Raw genomic sequence first — 18,684 nt, 5'->3', positions numbered from 1 at the left:
TTATTGTAGCAGTATTTAATTTAGGGTTTAGGTTTTGGTTATGATTGTCTATTATTGTAATTTTTGCAATTGTATCGTTATATCATTCTTTTTATATTTTAATTTATTATAATATCCAATACATTAATTTTCATAATTCATTTCTAGAGAAGCTCTTAATTGGAAAAATCTGCAACTAGAATCGGAATCGATCCGGAACAACATTATGATTAATAGTTTTGGATATGATTGTGTGCTATTTTTTGCATCAACATTTTGGATCACCCTCTCTAATTCACTATTAGGATGAATGAGTGCAATCAGAATAAGAATGACTATTTATAAAACTTTCCTAAAGAGTATTTAGTGATTGCCACTTGTTTGATTTGACAAATGAATAATAATGATTGGTTGGAGATAAGTAACCTTACTCATTATATTAAAATTAAAATTTTGAAGAAGCAAGTCAATTTTACATGTATAGATTTGACTTGTGTAAAAACCACATTTACAATTTTGAACCCAAAGGAGGAAATTGGAATACGGTATCAAGAAAAGGTCTATGGACCTAGATCAAATGCTTTTAAAGATCAATATGAATCTATAATCAATACGAGTGCCTAATTAGTCGAAATCATGTGCTTCAAGATAACATGCAAAGGATTCTTTGATCTAGTGAACTATATAAATATTCATGATTTTATTTTTGCATGATGAGTATCACTATGATTGACATTAGATTCATCCACATTGCCTCCATTTTTAAAAATGTGTAACAAGATTATTTTTCAATAAAAAACACTCATAGTTGCATATTGTTGGTGTGAATAAGGTCTTGTACCTAACTAAATTCCTTAGTGGGGTCCTATTCACATGTTAAGTTAACTTAGGTCTTAGGTGTCTTTCTAGAAATCTTAGTTGTCAATGGGATCTTATCTTATTTACTTCTTGTGTCCTAGGTCATTTGATATCGTTTGAGTTAGTTGTTTCAATTTATAGGATTAAGACATATTTTAATATCTCATTTAATCATATCACTCACCTTGTCTATATTTAAGAAAAAGGTGATTGTACACTTTGTCCATTGATTGGCCATGTACTTGATTGGATTGTGGAACCATTATCTTTCTAGGACAAGAATACACATGAGTAGTTTTTTAGACACAACATCATTCTTCTTAATGCTTCCATTTTTCAATTCATATTTTGAATGGGAAGCATCCTGAATTTGTACTTGGTTTTGTTGTTTCTAAATGGAGACGAGTTGTTAGTAAGCAATGGATCATGCTTTTCCTTTAGATGCTTACCATTTTTGCAAGATATTATTCATTGTAGGGGGGCTTCTTAGTCTCTCTTTCCCTCTTATAGGGAGCTATCTATTGTATCTTTGTGATGAATGTATTTCTTGGGGGGTATTAATGAGACCCCCGTACATCACTCATCTCATCACTTGTATATGATCTTCATTTGCATTCTCTCTTTTGGGGAGTGTTTTTATCTTGAGTTTTTATTCTCCTTTTCTCCATTTGTAAGAGATCATTTGTACATGGGTACCTAGCATGGCCTAGTGGCTAGGACCCATTTTTGCATTTTGCGTCATTTACATAATAATTTTATCTACCTAAGTTGCACTTAGGGGGGTGTTGAGAAAATAATGCTAGTACCTAATCAAGGTCTTACACTTTGTAATTGCCTACTGAGGGACATATTCATATGTTATGTCCTAGGTGTCATTCTAGAAGCTACTTATAATGGGTCCATGTTCACCTCATTTACTTTTAGTTACTTAGGCATTTAATGCTTGTGTCATGTAAGTTATTCATACTACATCTCACATTGCCTCTGTAAGAAAGCATCTTGTATATTTGTAAGATATCTCATATCTCCTTATTCAAGCCTACATCTCACATTGCCTTTATAAGAAAGGAAATTGTATATTTGTAACAAATCTCATATCTCATTATTCAAGCAATCTCATTATCTTGCATACTCTCTTGTCGAACACATCATTATTTCTATTGGTGATCCTAGAGTCCGCAACTCCTACATGTGCTCCCACATCTTATACCCATAAAGGATCAGATGAAAACATACTTTTGGTCACTCATCAAGGCAATTTTATTCTTAAACCCTTTAAATTGGCTTTTCTATACACAAATAATACCTGCATAATATTAGGCCCTCTTTAATAGTCTCAAAATATCAATCCAATGGATATCCAACATCTATTGGTTTATGGGGATTCCAAACTAATCATAAGCCAAGATAACAAAGAATATAAAAAATATGAGAAGCTAATCCCATACAAAAAGATGGTAGATAGTTTCAAGAAATTTACTTCACCTCCATCCAATTTGAGAAGGTATCTAAAATTAACAACAAAGTAGTATATGTAATGGTTAGCATAAGGTCTCTCCTAGATATTCCACAAGATAAAACTCATTGTGAATTCTTGTTCAAATCATGTTGATCTATGTGTATGATGTCCCTAAGAGTTGTGAGAGGGTTGGTCAAAACAATTAGTAATATCATGATATCTATACTCACTTCTATGATAACATCCTTCCCCCAAACCTTTTTAAACACAAAATTAACTATTTATCCAATGTTGTTCTCATTTTGCCATCCTTGCCTACACACTCTACTAAAAGAGATTTGATGGTTCTTTACTTAGATGCCTAAACCTAGAAGAGGCTTAACTCATTATTAAAGAGGTTCACAATGGTATATGTGGTGCACACATATGTACCATGGTCCTAGCCAAAATATCTTAATCTTGATTGGTCTACTATGAAATATGATTCCTATCGATATGTGAAGAAATTTTTAACCTATTAGAAACACAAATATCTAATTCACACACCATCACAAGAATTGCAACCCATCACTACTTCTTCGCTCTTTTCATAAGATGTCTCAATTTCATAGGTAAGATTCACTCCTCTACCTCCAATGACTATAAGTTTATCATCACTACAATTGAGTGATTCCCCAAATGTGTTGAAGTTATTCTCCTATTGCTAGTCAACAAATCTCCAAGTTCATCTTTCAAAGTGTAAATCTATTAGTATCACATCCCTTCTACTATTATCACTAACAATGATCATTTATTTAAAAATAATATTGTTCACACTCTTTGCAATCACTTCCACATCCAACATTGTTGACCTACCCCATATTATCTACAAAATAATGGTCAAGAAAAGACATCTAATAAAACCCTCTTATAAATATTCAAAAAGACAATAAATGATGTCGGTTATGACTACAATCTACAACCCTAGCCACTGGGCCTATTGTGCTATCATCAACATAATAATTAAAAATGGTGAGATAAAAATCTTCCTCTAGTGAAAACCACTTCTGATGGTGCCTTGGACAAGTAACGTCGGGAAAAATTGCTCACAATTGTGATGTGTGAATAATCTAAACTTTACTAATTTTTTATGTCCTTATCCAACACCTATTCATCCATTCCCATTATAATAGCCCACTTCTCCAACCATAGTATCCCATGCATTGTTTTATATTAGGGACAAGCAATTACTTTCTTTTTGAAATAAATCTTGATCTGTTTCTCCTAACTTATTTAATGATATGGACAAATTTTGTAATAAATGTGTTTCATGTATTTACACCATCCCATTAATAAAATTTTATTAGTATTTCCCATTAATAATTTTTTAATTTTCATAAATAAACTCTTGCATAGTAACACGTTCTTCATATTTGCAAAATACACACTTGAAACATTGCACTCTCAACATTCAATTAAAAACTCAACGTCAACCTTGATAACATATAGTTGTTACACCATTTTCTATTATGAGTTTCCTATTTTATCTATCACTTGCCTTCATTGGATGTATTCTTCCCCAAATCAAGCATAATCCTCATTTATTTATTATATTAGCACCTTGGAAAGAATAAATATTATTGTATATCAATTGGTACTTTATCAATTACTTCTTTGTTCTATCTTTATGATCTTTCATTTATATTTACTTTTTTATTTATGTTTGAACCTTTGATTTACTTTTGATCTTTGGATCATGTATTTGACCTTTTGATTTATCTTTTTAATCTTTTAATAAATCTTTTAAACCATACTATGCCTACTTAGAGTTGTCATGATCATTATATATCGTGGTGGGCTTTGACTAGTATATGTTGGGGCATGGTCTATCATTTATATGTATTGTGTTTTTTGGTTGTTCTCTCAGAAGGCCCACACCAAGGTCGATTACCTTGAGATGTGATCCAAACTATTCTTTAGGTTTAATGGCTATCTCACCATATGTCCACTAAGAGTGTAAAGCATCAAGGCGAGTATTAGGGTACACTGTCATGTTGGTCTTCTATACCCTTGTACATAACATCTTGCTATAACAAAGTAAGGTTTATTTCTTATTGCTAGCATAATGTCATAGTTCTAATACCTATTCTTCCATACGTTATCCTCCATTATCATCATTTTCTCCATTGATATTTAACCTTTCTTGCCTCCATCTCTTCTTGTTCTTCTGTCATTTTTATCTTCCACCTAATTTTCTTCTTATCATTCTTCTTTCATGAGATCACTGGCGTACAATTTACATGAATCACCTCTCAAGGTGAGATCATCATATCAATATCCAATCCTTCATTACCTCCTCCACATGACTAATGTGTATCATCACTTTCTTTATACTTGCTAATCAATTTATCCTAGGAGCTACTTCTCTTCTCTTTTCTTTGAAATAATATTACTTCCAACATCATCTTAAAAAAGAGAAAAATGTAGAAACTGCAATATTATATCCTTTGTCATCATTATTTTGTCCCTTATCATCAATGTATATCAATATTTTATTATTCATTTATCATCTATTGCTTTTAATATATCATTTACTAATTACTATTATTTGATTAAATTAAACTAACATTATCCAATAATTATTTATTTATTATTATGCACTAATAATTAATAAATATTAATTTTCATCTAATATGCACATATAATACCTTTATTTAATGATTAAATCACCAAAATTCACTTCATTCTTTTAGTCCCACTCACCAATCAATCTCTTTCACTCATCCAATCATCTAGTTAACTATTTCATACCAATAGTCAATCAATTTGAGTTGAACACTAATAAGTATTTTAAAAATTGAAATAATGTGTATCATTTCTATTCTTTCCACCTCGTGCTCAATCTAGGTTTACATGATTCGAGTGTAATGTTTAATTTTATTTTATTTTTAATTATTGTTGTTTTGTTCTATTTTTGTTAATTATAAACTTGGATACTAATAAGTTTCCATTTCAAGGAGAGCTAGCATTGGTTATTCTTGTATGCAATAATGAGTATGAATATAGATAGTCAATTTAAATCTATCTTGGAAGATTTTTTGTTTTTTTAAAGTTTTTTAGTGCTTGAAAAATTTAATTATATTTTATAAGAGTAAAAATTAGAAAAGTGAGGGAAAAAAAAATGAAAATGAATGTAATTTATAACAAACATTAAAAAAATATCACAATTTAATTGTATTTAAATTTAAAAAAACAAAAGATAATAAAATTAGTTAAAACTATATAATAATAATATAATAAAATTATAAATTATAAATAAATTTTATTTATAAAATATAGGGGGAGAGGGACCAGTAGTTGAACAAGGTTCAATAGTTGTTATAGTAATTGCGCTCATAATATCCAATCTTACCACACATTTATACTATATATTATAAATAAAGTGAAATAAATAGTTTTTTGTTTGTAATAAAATTTCATAACTATCCACTATAAGTGTGTCATTTAAAAAATAAGATACTCAAATAAGATACTCATTTAATAAACTAAGATACTTGCTTAAGCAAGTATTGTTGTCATAGTGAAAAAATAGTATTTCTATGTGTACAACTATTGGGGTAGCCATGTATATTCATTGGAGTATTTCATATTAATAATATGTCCTATCACAAATATAAAAGGTGAGCACAATATGTCCTATCACAAATATAAAAGGGTTAGCACAATATATTAATAATAGGGGAAGAGCACCAGTAGCCTACTTAACTGCCTAACTAAAGATGTTCCAGTAACCGTCAACTCAAAATCGCTAGTACTTGTTGACAAATGTCCCAATAGTGGTGCACAAATGTTCCAATAATGGTACACAAATGGGACAAATGTTCCAATAATATTCCAAACACTACCGGTCCCTCTCCCCTATTTTCTTTCAATTAAAACTATATATTTATATACACATTTGAAAAACATTAAAATATAATATTAAAATCTCTTTAATAATTGTTATGCTTTATTAAATTGTGTAAAATATTAATAAAAAACTATATAAAAAGCAATACTGTATAAACTTAATTTTAGACATTTTACATGTTTGATCTCTTTTACACATCAAATATGAATAATAACTAAAAAAATTCCTCGACAAATTGCAACTGAATAGTTTGTTTACCCATATATAAAACAGAGAGTACCGATCCTTGCATTATTTACAGTCATAACAAAGTAGGTATATGCAGCCAAATCAACTTCCCCTAATCAAATCAATTCACCTGTAAAGTTCAAGCCACTACCAGCTGAACTGTGAACCATAAACTATACACAAATTTCTAAATGTCTGATAAAACTATCCATGGATGAATCAACACTATATGGCCTTTCATGCCTCTTTCTTCTTCTTCATTTTCAATTGCTGCCTGCGCTCTCTGTACTCCCTTCTTGCCTCTGCTCCAACTGTGTCTTCAGCACATCTACAGCTCCCTGCATTTCAAAGACACAAAACAAAAACCATCAAATTTTATAAAAAAAATCACACCCACAATCAAATTTCATAAAAAAAATCATCCCCACAATCAATGTTCATAAAAATAATCATACCCACAATCAAATTTTACAAAAAAGATTCACACCCACATGGATTTTTTTCTTCAGAGAGCAACTTACCTCCAGAATCTGCCGTCTGACTTGATCCACAACTGATTTGTCAATCTCCCCTGCACAAAAATGGTGTTGGTGTAGCGTATCAGACATGGCAGAAAGATCCTTAGACAGAGCCTTCAGCACTTTGCCCCTTCTCTTATCTCCAAACGATCCTGAATACAATGCTGACATATCCTCCATTTTTTTCCTTCCTGTTCTGTTTTTCTTTGCGCAGCAAGTTAACAAAGCTGGGCCCTGAAATTTCTTGCCAATCTGAGCAGAAAACACAGCAGAAGTTCCAGATTGTGCATTGGAGCAATAACAAGAGCAGGGAGAAGTTCGGGTTACAGAAACTGTTGCTCCCCTGTTTGGCATTGCAGCCATGGCTACCCTCAAAGAAACCTGTTGATTGCAGGAGATCGGAAATGAGTATTAAGTCCTCTGGGCTGTTATAAACCAGTTGAAATTTCTTGTGGTTGGTATCAAGATTGAAAATTTTCAGGTATAAATTGAAGAAAACCTGTGGGAACATATTGTTTCCAGCCTCGGGCTCGTGTTTATTGCCATCATCACACACGCAGCAATGTGGTGGAGGGGTTTAATGTGTGAAACAGAGTCCACCATTGCTTTACTAAAATGCCATGTCAGCTATTGTACGAGTGTAGTCATTGTTATTGACTGTAAGAAATTCTAGAACGGAAACTGGATTAGGGCTAAATCGGTCGTATGGGATAAAGTTAGTTACTTCTAATTTGGTTTGCAAATAACTTACTATTATTTGTTTTTGTTTTTAAAATAAAATGGTACATTTATGTAAAACAAACAATTTAGATGAAGAGTTGGGTTTAGATATGTGTGAATTTGATCAAATTTGAAATACAGATAAATCTTATAAAACTGAATATGTAGTTTGATATTAAAGAAAGAGAGATTGAAAAGATTGATATTTTTTTTTTAAGAAAAAAAAGGATAAAAATTTATTGAATCAGAAAGAATAATACATAACCAAGAAGCACCAACCAAATAGAGCTCAAAGAAACCCACAAACATCACAAAAACCAAAAGAGGTTCTCCAAGAACCCATAAAAGAAATCACACTCGCTTGTCCTCTAAAATTAAGTTCTTCAAAGTCTCCACATGAAAAGACTAATAAATTATTGTTATTTGATTTTTGAAATTAAATCGGAGATGAACTAATAAATGATTATGCTCTAAAAAATTGTGACCATTGACAAAACTAGGTAAATCCTAGGTCTATATCATCGACCCATGTATTTGTAGTTTTGATTTCATAATTGTGGTTTTAAATTTGAAGCGTACAAGACTTTATACCATGAAATAAAGTTTTTGTATGTCCTGATATCTACAAAGAGAAATTTGGATGGTGTTGGAGAACACTATTAAAGATACTATGTTGAGAGGACGATGACTAGCTTCCTACCTTTCAACTTAGTCAACCCTTATTGATAGATACAACACTTTCATAGAATTTGAAACACACCAAGCAACAAATGTAAGTATCAATGATGTGGTTATAACAATGTTAAATATTTGAGTTTGATAGGATGAAGTGTAATGAAATGCATGTAAAGTGAACTAGTGCAAGAACAAAAGTTTTGTTATTTGTTCAAGCAAGGGTTGATGCAAGTGATGTGGCTAATGTAAGAGCAAATAGGGCAGTGTTAGAGCAAATAATGTTAAATATTTGAGTTTGATACGATGAAGTGTAATGGAATGCATGTAAAGTGAACTAGTGCAAGAACAAGAGTTTTGTTATTTTTTCAAGCAAGGGTTGATGCAATTGATGTGGCTAATGTAAGAGAGTAAGTAGAGACTATTGGTTGTTTTGTGATGTAGAGGGCTTGTCCCAAAGATGGATGGATAAAGAATCTTTTGTACGATATCAAGGTGATCTCTTTTTTATACATGTCCTAGGTATACAATTTGAAAAAATAGGCATGTGAGTCAACAAATAAGAATGGTTGGGACTAAATTAGTTAGGGGCAACAATAAATTATAAAATTGAACAAAGTTGATCAAAACCATACACGCAATTATGAGATGAGTCAAAAATGCATATGTGGTTTTAAATGAACAAAGGAAGTTGTGATATGAAAACTAGAATTGTTCAAAACATGGATAATATGAATTTTGAGTCGTGGTTGAATGGAAGTGTTAAATTAGTCAAAATCATGTGCTAAAGCAATATACAATGTTCACCTATGTAAAAGTGTGTAAACTAAAGGGTGAAAGCTTAAGAAATTTACTTTTTGCCTTTACATTTTGCCCCCTTTTGGTATGCATGTGAATCTACACGAGTAAACATAGGTCAAAGTAAAAAATAAGACAAGTGCATCTAAAAGTAGAATAACTAAAACAATAATCAAGAGTCTAAAATTTTGAAAGTGTGATTAGTATTGATGTGCGCCCCTTTGATTATGCGTGTTCCACAAAGGGGTGCATATTTTAAATCAAAGAAAGAAAAAGATTGGATAAAAAAGTGAAGATGATAAAGTGATAAGATATGAGTGTAAAGTAAGTATAAGTATGATCATGAATAACTAGGTAAGATAAAATGAATACAATAATGTGAGAGAAAAATACATTCTTGAGATACTTACTTATGTATGACCAATGTGTATGTGATATGAAAGATTTCACCACCTTTTTGTCTCTCAATGAGTAATTATGGATCCATGTGACCTATAAGTGACTAGACAAGTGTTGGTACCCTTACATCCTAATCTCTTACTATTTTGAGCATTATAATAATCATAGTTTAATTATTTAACTAATACTACGTTATGTAGATTTATCCCAAATGCATAACATGAAGTTATAATAAGTTCATATCAAGAGCATAGTTTATTGTACATAAGTTATACCTTATAAGTCACTTCTTGTAAATTAACATTGATGTTACATAATAAAGATAAGGATCAAATTGAAATCGTATTTTGTAATAGATTTTTTTCTCAAGGAGTTTATTGCCTCAAAAAGGCCTACAATATTTATTCTTGATTCATCAATATAGGCATATTGTAGATCATTTTAGCATTGAGTTAAAAAATCTTTAAATTTTTATATTAGAACTCATTTAAAGGTTACATACCATAATAGAAACAACAATTTTGTGGCTATCGATTACTACCCACCATATGCTCTTAACTAACTCTTATAGGATCTTGGTGATCAAAATTGGTGAAAGTAGTGAGGTACTAACCATTCTTCACTAAAAAAAATGTTACAATAGTGCCCTTTGCTTAAAACTATGCCGAAGGTTTTGAATTATCTTCAAATAGATGTCATTTTTAAACAAGCATGCTAAATCATTGTGTAAAGTGAGGTGAGATATAACTCACAAATTGTAAGGCCTCTAATACTATTTATATATGACCTTAACCGTTCATGCACCTTTCGTTATATTAGAAGACCCTCTAGTATTGGAAGAAATATCATCATAGAAAGTCATTGATTGTCTACTATTTGTAGTGCATTAATTAGAAATCAACATTAGGAAGAATGTAACACCCCATCACTCCCTATTACAACAAAAACTAGTTATTAAAAGAAAACCCTCATTAAAATTCATGAAACGCTAAGCTAACTCCTTATCTACGATAATCATGGATTAATAAGTTTTATATTCTTGATCTTGTGATTTGGATCAAAATTTCATGATTTATGCAATAGAAATTTTACATAAATATTCAACATTAGCTTGAAATGTAGATATATGAATATAAATACATATGATTTTGGGTCTAATCTATGTATGCGATGTTTCTTTCTAATTAAGTACTAAGGTCGGATCCAAACTACAATGTTTAATACCACAATAGGACTGAGTTTATTAAGACTACAACTTCATAAATCCTTTGAAATAAAACTCCAGTCTGTCTCCCTCATATTTCTTGCAACATTGATTTTGTTGTTGGGACCTTGGTTAGGTTTTGTTGGGGTTTTGCTGGGAAGAAAGTTAAAATTTTAATTCTACTATTAGATCAAAAAGAAAGCAATAAATAAAAATAAGAGTATGACTGTTAAAAAATTTCTTTTTAATGTCTAAATTGTGAGAGGGTGTTAGGCACCAAGGGGGTGGGAAATGGAAAGAGGGAAAAGGTTGGGAGAAATCTATAATAAGATGTGCCTATTAGAATAATCAAATGAATAACCACCATGTGATGCAATATATGAGTAATGCAAGACCAAATCCTACACACCCATGAAAGAAGGTGATAACAAGAACACAAGAGAGATCAAGGATAAAATTGAAGCAAGAAAGATAAAAACAATGGCCAACCCTAATGGAGATAAATATACTGAGACAAATAATGGAAAGACAAGAAAGATATGTGAGTAGAAATGAGTGCACAATGAGTGTGTTGTTGAGTGCGTCATTATGGGTACTTCCAAAACAAGGGAGAAAAGAAGCAGAACCAATGAAGAGAACATCTTGGAAAGCATAAATTCACAATTTAGTAAAGTATAAGAGTTTGTAAGAAGCATACAAACAACAATAGAAGGATATAAAGGGAAGATTATATCATTGTTAGGGAAAAGTAGTAGCAGTATAGCTCCTACCCTACCACAACTCCCTAAGAAATATTTTACCAATATTACAATCAAGCTAGATTATAGATTTCAAGAGTTCTTGCAAACTCTAGAAAGAAAAATAGGCCTATATGGTATGATTTCAGGACTAGATATCGATGAGAAGCCTTTCCTCATACCAAGAAGAGGCTTAATCATTAAGGAAAAAATCCCAAGGAACAAAGTTTAATAGTCTTTAAGGAAAATTTTGAAGCCTTAAAAGGACCTTTGGGTGGTCAAGGTTCGATGATGATCCTTACCCCTTTCACAAAGTTAGGAAATCCCTTAAGGCAAAGACCCGCCAAGAGAGACCCAAAACAATTAGAATTTTTTCGCATTTTTATATAGTTCTACGTGGTTCAAGGATAGGATCTAACACCTGCTAAAAGGGAAAGTTCATTTTAAGCCCAAAAATGCAAGTTCATATATTCATTTTATATCCAAATTGAAAAGTTCCTAAGTTGATTTTACCATATACACCATAAAACATAAAATCATATTTTAGGTACAACCATCCTCAACTTCAATGTTGAGGCACGTAGAAAAGATACCATAATCACTATTATTTATAGTCTATATCATTACAAGAGGTCCAAAGATCAATATTCCAGTTATAACTTATAACTCATTGTCCTTCATAATTCGTATTGCAAATACATTTTAGTGATAAAAGAGAGAAACATAAATGAACTACTAACAATGGTAGTGCAATCTTTAGTCACCATCCGTGATCCTCCATCCTCAACGATGGTTTTCACATCACCTAACCTTGTGGAATCAAAAGATCCACTCTCACTATGCTAGGAGATGGTCACACCTGCCACAAGCATGCTCACACCAAACACATAGGAAGAGGGCTTACACACACAATACATAAAGTATATATGCTCATGCACATCATTTAAAGTACATGTAACTAACATTAAATGATAAATATAATTCCTCATTAGGATTGAACACCAATGGCACAAACCAAAACACTCACATTGGGCATATTCACTGATGGAGGAAAATATCATCTTTGGGCAAAGATCACCAATGGCACAGAACCCAACACTCTCATTGGATACATTCACAAAAGGAGGAAACCAAACATCATCATTGGGCATGATCACTAATGGTACAAAACATTTTAAAAAACTCAATAATATAGGATTTAGATACTAGAGAGAGAGTAGAGAGTATCAACACATATGCTCGAAGAGATGACATCACACCAAACCAAGGAGTCCTATTATATGGAGGAGGAGCTACCAAACTGTTTAAGTTATATGTGTATTCAAATGTTAATATAATATTCTTATTTTTCAATGATTCTTTTAAATATTGATCACAACTTTTGAGTAAATCAATTTTAATTTGAGAAGTTACAAATAAAAGACCTTGTTTTTATTTACAAAAAAAAATCAAACACACATTTGTAAATATTCAAACAATGAGAATTTATCATTACAATACACACGAATGTATACAATAATTCACCAACTTCTTCACTTCCCTAATGACTTGCCATTATAATACACAACCATACCAAATAAGAAATAATCTTTGTTCTCTACTGCAAATATAAACCAAAACCCCTAAATGAATATGTTTATCTCTTACATATATCATTTTAAACAAGGTATAAATTTCTCCACCCAGTTTATTTTGTTCATACAAAGGAAAAAATTATCATGCCTTAGCCAAACTATTCAAGTCCTTCTAATTTTTTTTAAGATAAAAAAGCATGTGTGGCCAGCATTGGAGCATGGCCAATGGCTTAACATTAATCACAAGAAGTAAAGGTTGGAAGGGAAATTTGTGGACAAGAGAGGATAAGGCGTGTGTGGGGTGTGGAATGCGTACGCTCTGCATAACACAATCCTTCTCAGACAAATCCACCCACATTCTTCCACACCATCAACACACACCCACCTTCTTGATTTTTTTCACAGCAATGGCGTCTCTGAGGCTTCCCCTGCCCATGGTGAAAGTAATGGCGGCTTCCAAGGCGCAGACAAAGGAACCAGAGAAGAAGAGCTTCATCGACTGGCTCGCAGGAAAAATTGAAAGAGAGCATATGGTGGAAACTGACCCCATTCTCAAGAAGGTTGAAGGCACCTCCAATGGCGCTGCTCGTCCCTTAGGGAAGAACACCTTGGTTGCCAAAAGGAAGGGCGTTTCGCCGCCTCCTGAGCCTGAGAAAAAACCAGGCCTTTTTGATGGTCTCTTTGGGAAGTGAGTCTCAGTCTGCCAATCTTTCTTTCAAGCCTCTGGATTCAAATCTTCCTGCAATGTTGATTTTCTTCTTGTATCTCTGATATGATAATGTATAATTTTGCTTCAAGCATCTGTTCAATGAAATGAGTACATGCCTCCTGTGTATATTCTTCATGGTTTTCAAATGGATTTAGAGTTTTCTTTTAGTCCAGTTTTCTCTAGAAGCATTGTTGTTAATTTGATGGAATGGGGAAAGATTATGCTTCATGGATTGTGGAAATTTTATAATTTGAATTTGTTCTTTTGTTTTTTCTTATTTTGGTAGTTTTATGATATTCCATTTAACATCTACATGTTGATTAGCCCGCACTACTATTTGGTCCCTTTTCCCTGTAAAAGTGAAGTAATTGATGTAATAGATTGGGAAAAATTATGGTCGAAGAATAATTTAGAAATGTATACGAGTGAGGGATTAGATTATGGTTTTGTTCTTCTTTTTCCCCTATTTTGATAGGCTTACGATATTTCATGTAGTGTCTATATGTTGAGGGAGTTAGTCTCCATGACATTTGATCCCTCCCCCTATAAATGAAGTAATAAATGTGATGGATTGGGAAATATTATAGTTGAAGAATACTTCAGAATAGTATATAAGGGGGGAATTGAAACTCTTGCAAACTCGTGCTCTTGTTTTTGCTCTGTTTTGATATAGAAGTGAAGTAATGAATGAGAGAATTTCTAGGTTAAAAGGTTTATTGTTATAATTTAAGTATTGTTTGCAAGTATAACATGTCTTAAGTTTCAATTGGTAGTGTCAAAAATATAGAAAAATTAATAGGAATTTTTTTTATATAATTTTAAGATTTTGAATAAAAATTGTTTCAAGGATACTTTAAAAAATGTACGTAAGCAAGGGTATTGGAACTCTTGCCCTATTACCCTCTTTTTTTTGTTGCCTCTATTTTGGTAGAGATAACAATTGGTTGTGGAAGGTTGTAGCTTATTAGAGATTTTATTATTATTATTTTATTATTTTGTGTTTATTTGATTGTGTAAGTTGTTTTTCTATGTTATAAATGGGTGATAGTACAATAATGTGTTCCAAAAAATAGTATTATTAAGTTACTAAAATCAACATTTAAAAATTGTATTAACTATATCAAATAAATAATTAAGATTTAAAATACCATGTAAAATTATGATTTGTGATAATTAAAGGAAATAATGGCTCGTTGGAGATATTCAGAGTCGAACGAAGAAGGTTGGAGAACTATGGGAAGAAATACATTCAAATGCTTCCCGCAGTCAAATACTTCAAACTTTCAGCAGTTTTGTTTCAACAGAGGTACCTGGAATCAAAGGAGTCATTTGGGAAAGTTTGAAAGGATTAATTCTTAGAAAATTTCATCTAGCTATCAAAGGATTTTGTTCATTCCCAAATAACATCCTGATTTTTCCTATAGGGTTCTCAGGGAAGCCAATTAATCCTCCTCTGCCAAAGAAGCCCTGGACTCAGGAGCATTGGCAAATTGTATTATCCAAAAATAAGATTCTAAAGTCCCAAAGCTCTCCTAGAAAGAGGTATCCTTCATACCCTGTAAAGCCCTTTTCACATTCTTACTTGGGAATGTTGAACAGGAACCCCCAATCCTCCTCCTTTATTCCATCTTACCCAAATAAGATCCCTCTTTCCCAACTTAGATTTAATGGGCTCCCTCTTATCGGGGAGTATTCAAGATTAGGAGAGACATTCTAGTTACGAAAGAAATATTGGGGGGGAAATAAGATCAAGAACTCTGGTAGCAACCAGAACTGAGCATATTATTATCATCAAAATCTACATGATTAGTCAAATAAGGAAAAAGGGAAAGATAAAGAGAGCCAAATTCTTTAGGTGCAGTGCTCATATGTAGCTAACGAGAGGGGTCTAAAATAAACAGTTCAAGAAGAAGGAGAGATCAGAAATGAAGAAATAGGGATAAGTATGGAAGAAAAAGATCGAGAGGGTTAATCTTCTGAAACAAAAAATGAAAGAGAGGACAAGGTTAAAGATCTGGAATCAAGTCAGCAGAGCAAAGAAAAAGATCCTAAGTTTAATGTCACCTTCTCAAAGATTTTGCTTTATCCCCAAATGGCAAGAATTCCGCCAAAAGGCAATAATTTGTAAGTTTTGGAACAAACCTATTTAGAAAAAACATTTATTTCAACGGGTTTCTAAAAATTGGGGGGGAGGGGGGGGTAAATGAGCTTTTTTTAATAGACAATGGAAATGGATTCTTTATTACTTTTGTTTGATTCTAAGGAATATAGAGATAAAGTCTTCAAGATCAAATCATGGTGTTATAAATCCTCTGGTCTTTATATGCAAATGTGGACTCCTAATTTTAACCCCTATTATATTATTATTAAGTTTGTTCCTTTCTGGATTCATCTTCAACATCTTCCTCTAGAATACAAAGAACTAGAGGTCATAGATATTTTAGGAAATTCGTTGGAAATCTTTCTTAAGGCATATTTAAACTTCTTTGAAAATCCTAATCTTCCAGTCAAGATGTGTCTGCACATGGACACAACTAAGAATCTTCCTTCCTCTCCAAACATAACCTCCAAAAATGGTTGTTGGTCCCAAAAGGTATTTTTTGAAGCACTTGATTTGGTTTGTGAGAATTGTCGTCTATCAAACCATTGTTCTTTAGAGTGTCTAGACTCTAGTCTTTTACTCACTTCTGAATCATCTCTATTCAGTTTTGAGGAATGCTTCTTTTCCTCTCTTGCCCCCATTTTCAGAACATATAACTTTGTTCTTAGATCTTTTCTAGGAGGTCCCTTGTTATGGTTAGTCTCATATGGATAATAAGGCTATTGTGGGAAGCAATGGCTCTCTTGGTTGGAAGGATCCCCCACAAGATTTGGAAGGTTTTCTTTAGGATTGGATTGAGGAAATTATGGATCAAGTTCTAGGCGAGGCACAAGAGATTAATAAAATTGGCAATGGGGAGGCTCAAAGGTCTACTTCTCAGTTGGAGATCAATGAATTGTCACTAAAACATAATGGGTCTCTAATCCAAATGCAGTGGAAGAGCGAGTCTTATTTCTTCCCTTCTTTATCAATTAACCTTAGTTTCCTAGAATCCTTTATTCCCCTCTCTTATTCAACTTCAAAGATGTGGTGGCTAAAAGTGGTATAGAAGATGGTTACTTTTTTCAAGGAACTAAGTATAAACCAGAAAAGGGATTCCATTCAAAAATACTTTCTTCACAGGCCAAGAATATCAAAATCCCCAAATTCTAAGTATACTAATAAGAAAGAGGAAAGCAATTTTACAACATTGCAAGTGTTGCCTCAAAATTTAAGCTTGAATCTGCTTAACAATGGAGGAGAACCGTCATATAATATCTATAAGAATGAGGTTGGTAGGAAAATATTCTTCTTTTTGTGGCACCTCTTGTCACTATATAATTTTTCCCCTCTGTTAAGGATAGAACCAGAAAAAGTTAGCCCTAATAATCTAGCCATTCCTCCTTTTATCTCTCTAGAGCCTAAGACAAATGCTTATCCATGGGGCTCAGAGCTATTCACCCCTCTTAAACTAAAAAAGGGGTAGACCTATGGGTAGCTCCAAGCGTTTAAGAGAAAAACCTAAAAGGGAGCATAATCAATCTTTCTCTCAAGTTTAAAAATGGAAAAAATAAGATCTCAGAGACTTATGGGGAAACGAAATTTGAAAGGCTCCCAATCTATGCCTTTAAAGAAATTTTCAACTATGCCTTCTATTCCTTCTAAGGATCCTATATGTTTACCTATTTTCTTTCCTAATTTCACAAAAATCCAAGATGATCAATCCCCCTTGTAATGCTCCCCTCCTGTCATTAATTTTGAAAATGAAGATTGTGCATCTCCTTCTCCTCGAACTGGAGAATTAGTACTAGTATGTGATTTCCTAGGTATCCCACCACCTCAGTCTAGGGAATCAAATGATTCTTGGTCACAAAAACAAGAATTAATCAAGAAAATACTGAATATGGATGATTCAGTAGAGGTAGAGGATGACTCAAATGAATTTAATTCTGAAACAGGAGAGGCAAATACGGTTCTAAAGGATAAGGAATCATTTGGAATCTTTGAGCAGCAATCTATTAAACAAAAACCAAACTGCAAACAATCTCCAGAGGGCGGAAGAGGCAAAAAATAATTTGTACTTTTAAGATCTTTGGAGGGGGAAGCTAGGAATTAGCTAAAAATAAAAGACCTTTGGAGAAAAGGAAAGGGGAACTCCCCATCTTTTGAGTCATGAAAATTATTTTATGGAATGTTAGGGGATTGAATGCCCCTACAAAAAAACTCTCGGTTAGGCGCTGCATAAATATCTCTAAGCTAAAGGTGGTCATGCTCTAGGAAAATAAATTGAATAAGGATAAGATTTCCTCTTTCACAAAAAAACTGGGCTATTGGGAAGCAAAATCGATAGATGCAGTAGGAGCTGCAAGTGGGTTGGCTCTTTCGTGGAACCCAAGGAAAATATCATACTTGCATATTTCCTCAAATAAACATTGGATATCAGGAATACTCTCAAACTTTCAGGAAGATATTAAGATTTCTATCTTCAACTTTTATGGACCAATTCAAAACAACATGAAATTGGCATTATGGAATTTAGAAAGGTTAATGCAAAATATTCCCCAACAAAATGTGGTGTTAGGAGGGCATTTTAATGTGGTTCTCAATCTTTCAGAGAAGTAAAAAGGCATTCACAAGTAGTCTCGGTCCCAAACTGACTTTACAGACTGGCTAGTCAAGAATAACCTATTGTATATAGTCATTGAAAATGGGGTTTTTACTTGGAGCAATAGAAAAATGGGCTTTAGCTATATAGCGGAGAAAACTAGATAGATTCTTCTTCAAAGGGGATCTCTCCAAAGTAAATTTTACCTTGAAATCAGCATCAATGCATGTTTCTGGTTTAGACCACTATCGGATT

General features: G+C 32.5%; 2 protein-coding genes across 2 annotated transcripts; one reads left to right on the top strand and one right to left on the bottom strand.

The window, feature by feature from the left end:
- Nucleotides 1-6,417: 6,417 nt before the first annotated feature.
- On the bottom strand, nucleotides 6,418-7,510 carry LOC131065913 (uncharacterized). The gene is made up of 2 exons (XM_058000518.2): nucleotides 6,935-7,510; nucleotides 6,418-6,751 (listed from the first exon to the last, which is right to left on the bottom strand). Exons 1-2 carry the CDS (start codon nucleotides 7,292-7,294, stop codon nucleotides 6,677-6,679), a joined length of 435 nt encoding a protein of 144 aa, XP_057856501.1. The 5' UTR covers nucleotides 7,295-7,510; the 3' UTR covers nucleotides 6,418-6,676.
- Nucleotides 7,511-13,302: 5,792 nt separating this feature from the next.
- LOC131065943 (uncharacterized) lies at nucleotides 13,303-13,870 on the top strand. The gene has a single exon (XM_058000547.2). The coding sequence runs from the start codon at nucleotides 13,344-13,346 to the stop codon at nucleotides 13,725-13,727; it is 384 nt and encodes a 127-aa protein (XP_057856530.1). The 5' UTR covers nucleotides 13,303-13,343; the 3' UTR covers nucleotides 13,728-13,870.
- Nucleotides 13,871-18,684: the final 4,814 nt, after the last annotated feature.

The sequence above is a fragment of the Cryptomeria japonica genome, chromosome 2 (assembly GCF_030272615.1).
Source record: "Cryptomeria japonica chromosome 2, Sugi_1.0, whole genome shotgun sequence".
Lineage (NCBI taxonomy): Eukaryota > Viridiplantae > Streptophyta > Pinopsida > Cupressales > Cupressaceae > Cryptomeria > Cryptomeria japonica.
This window is presented reverse-complemented; position numbering and strand designations above follow the sequence as displayed.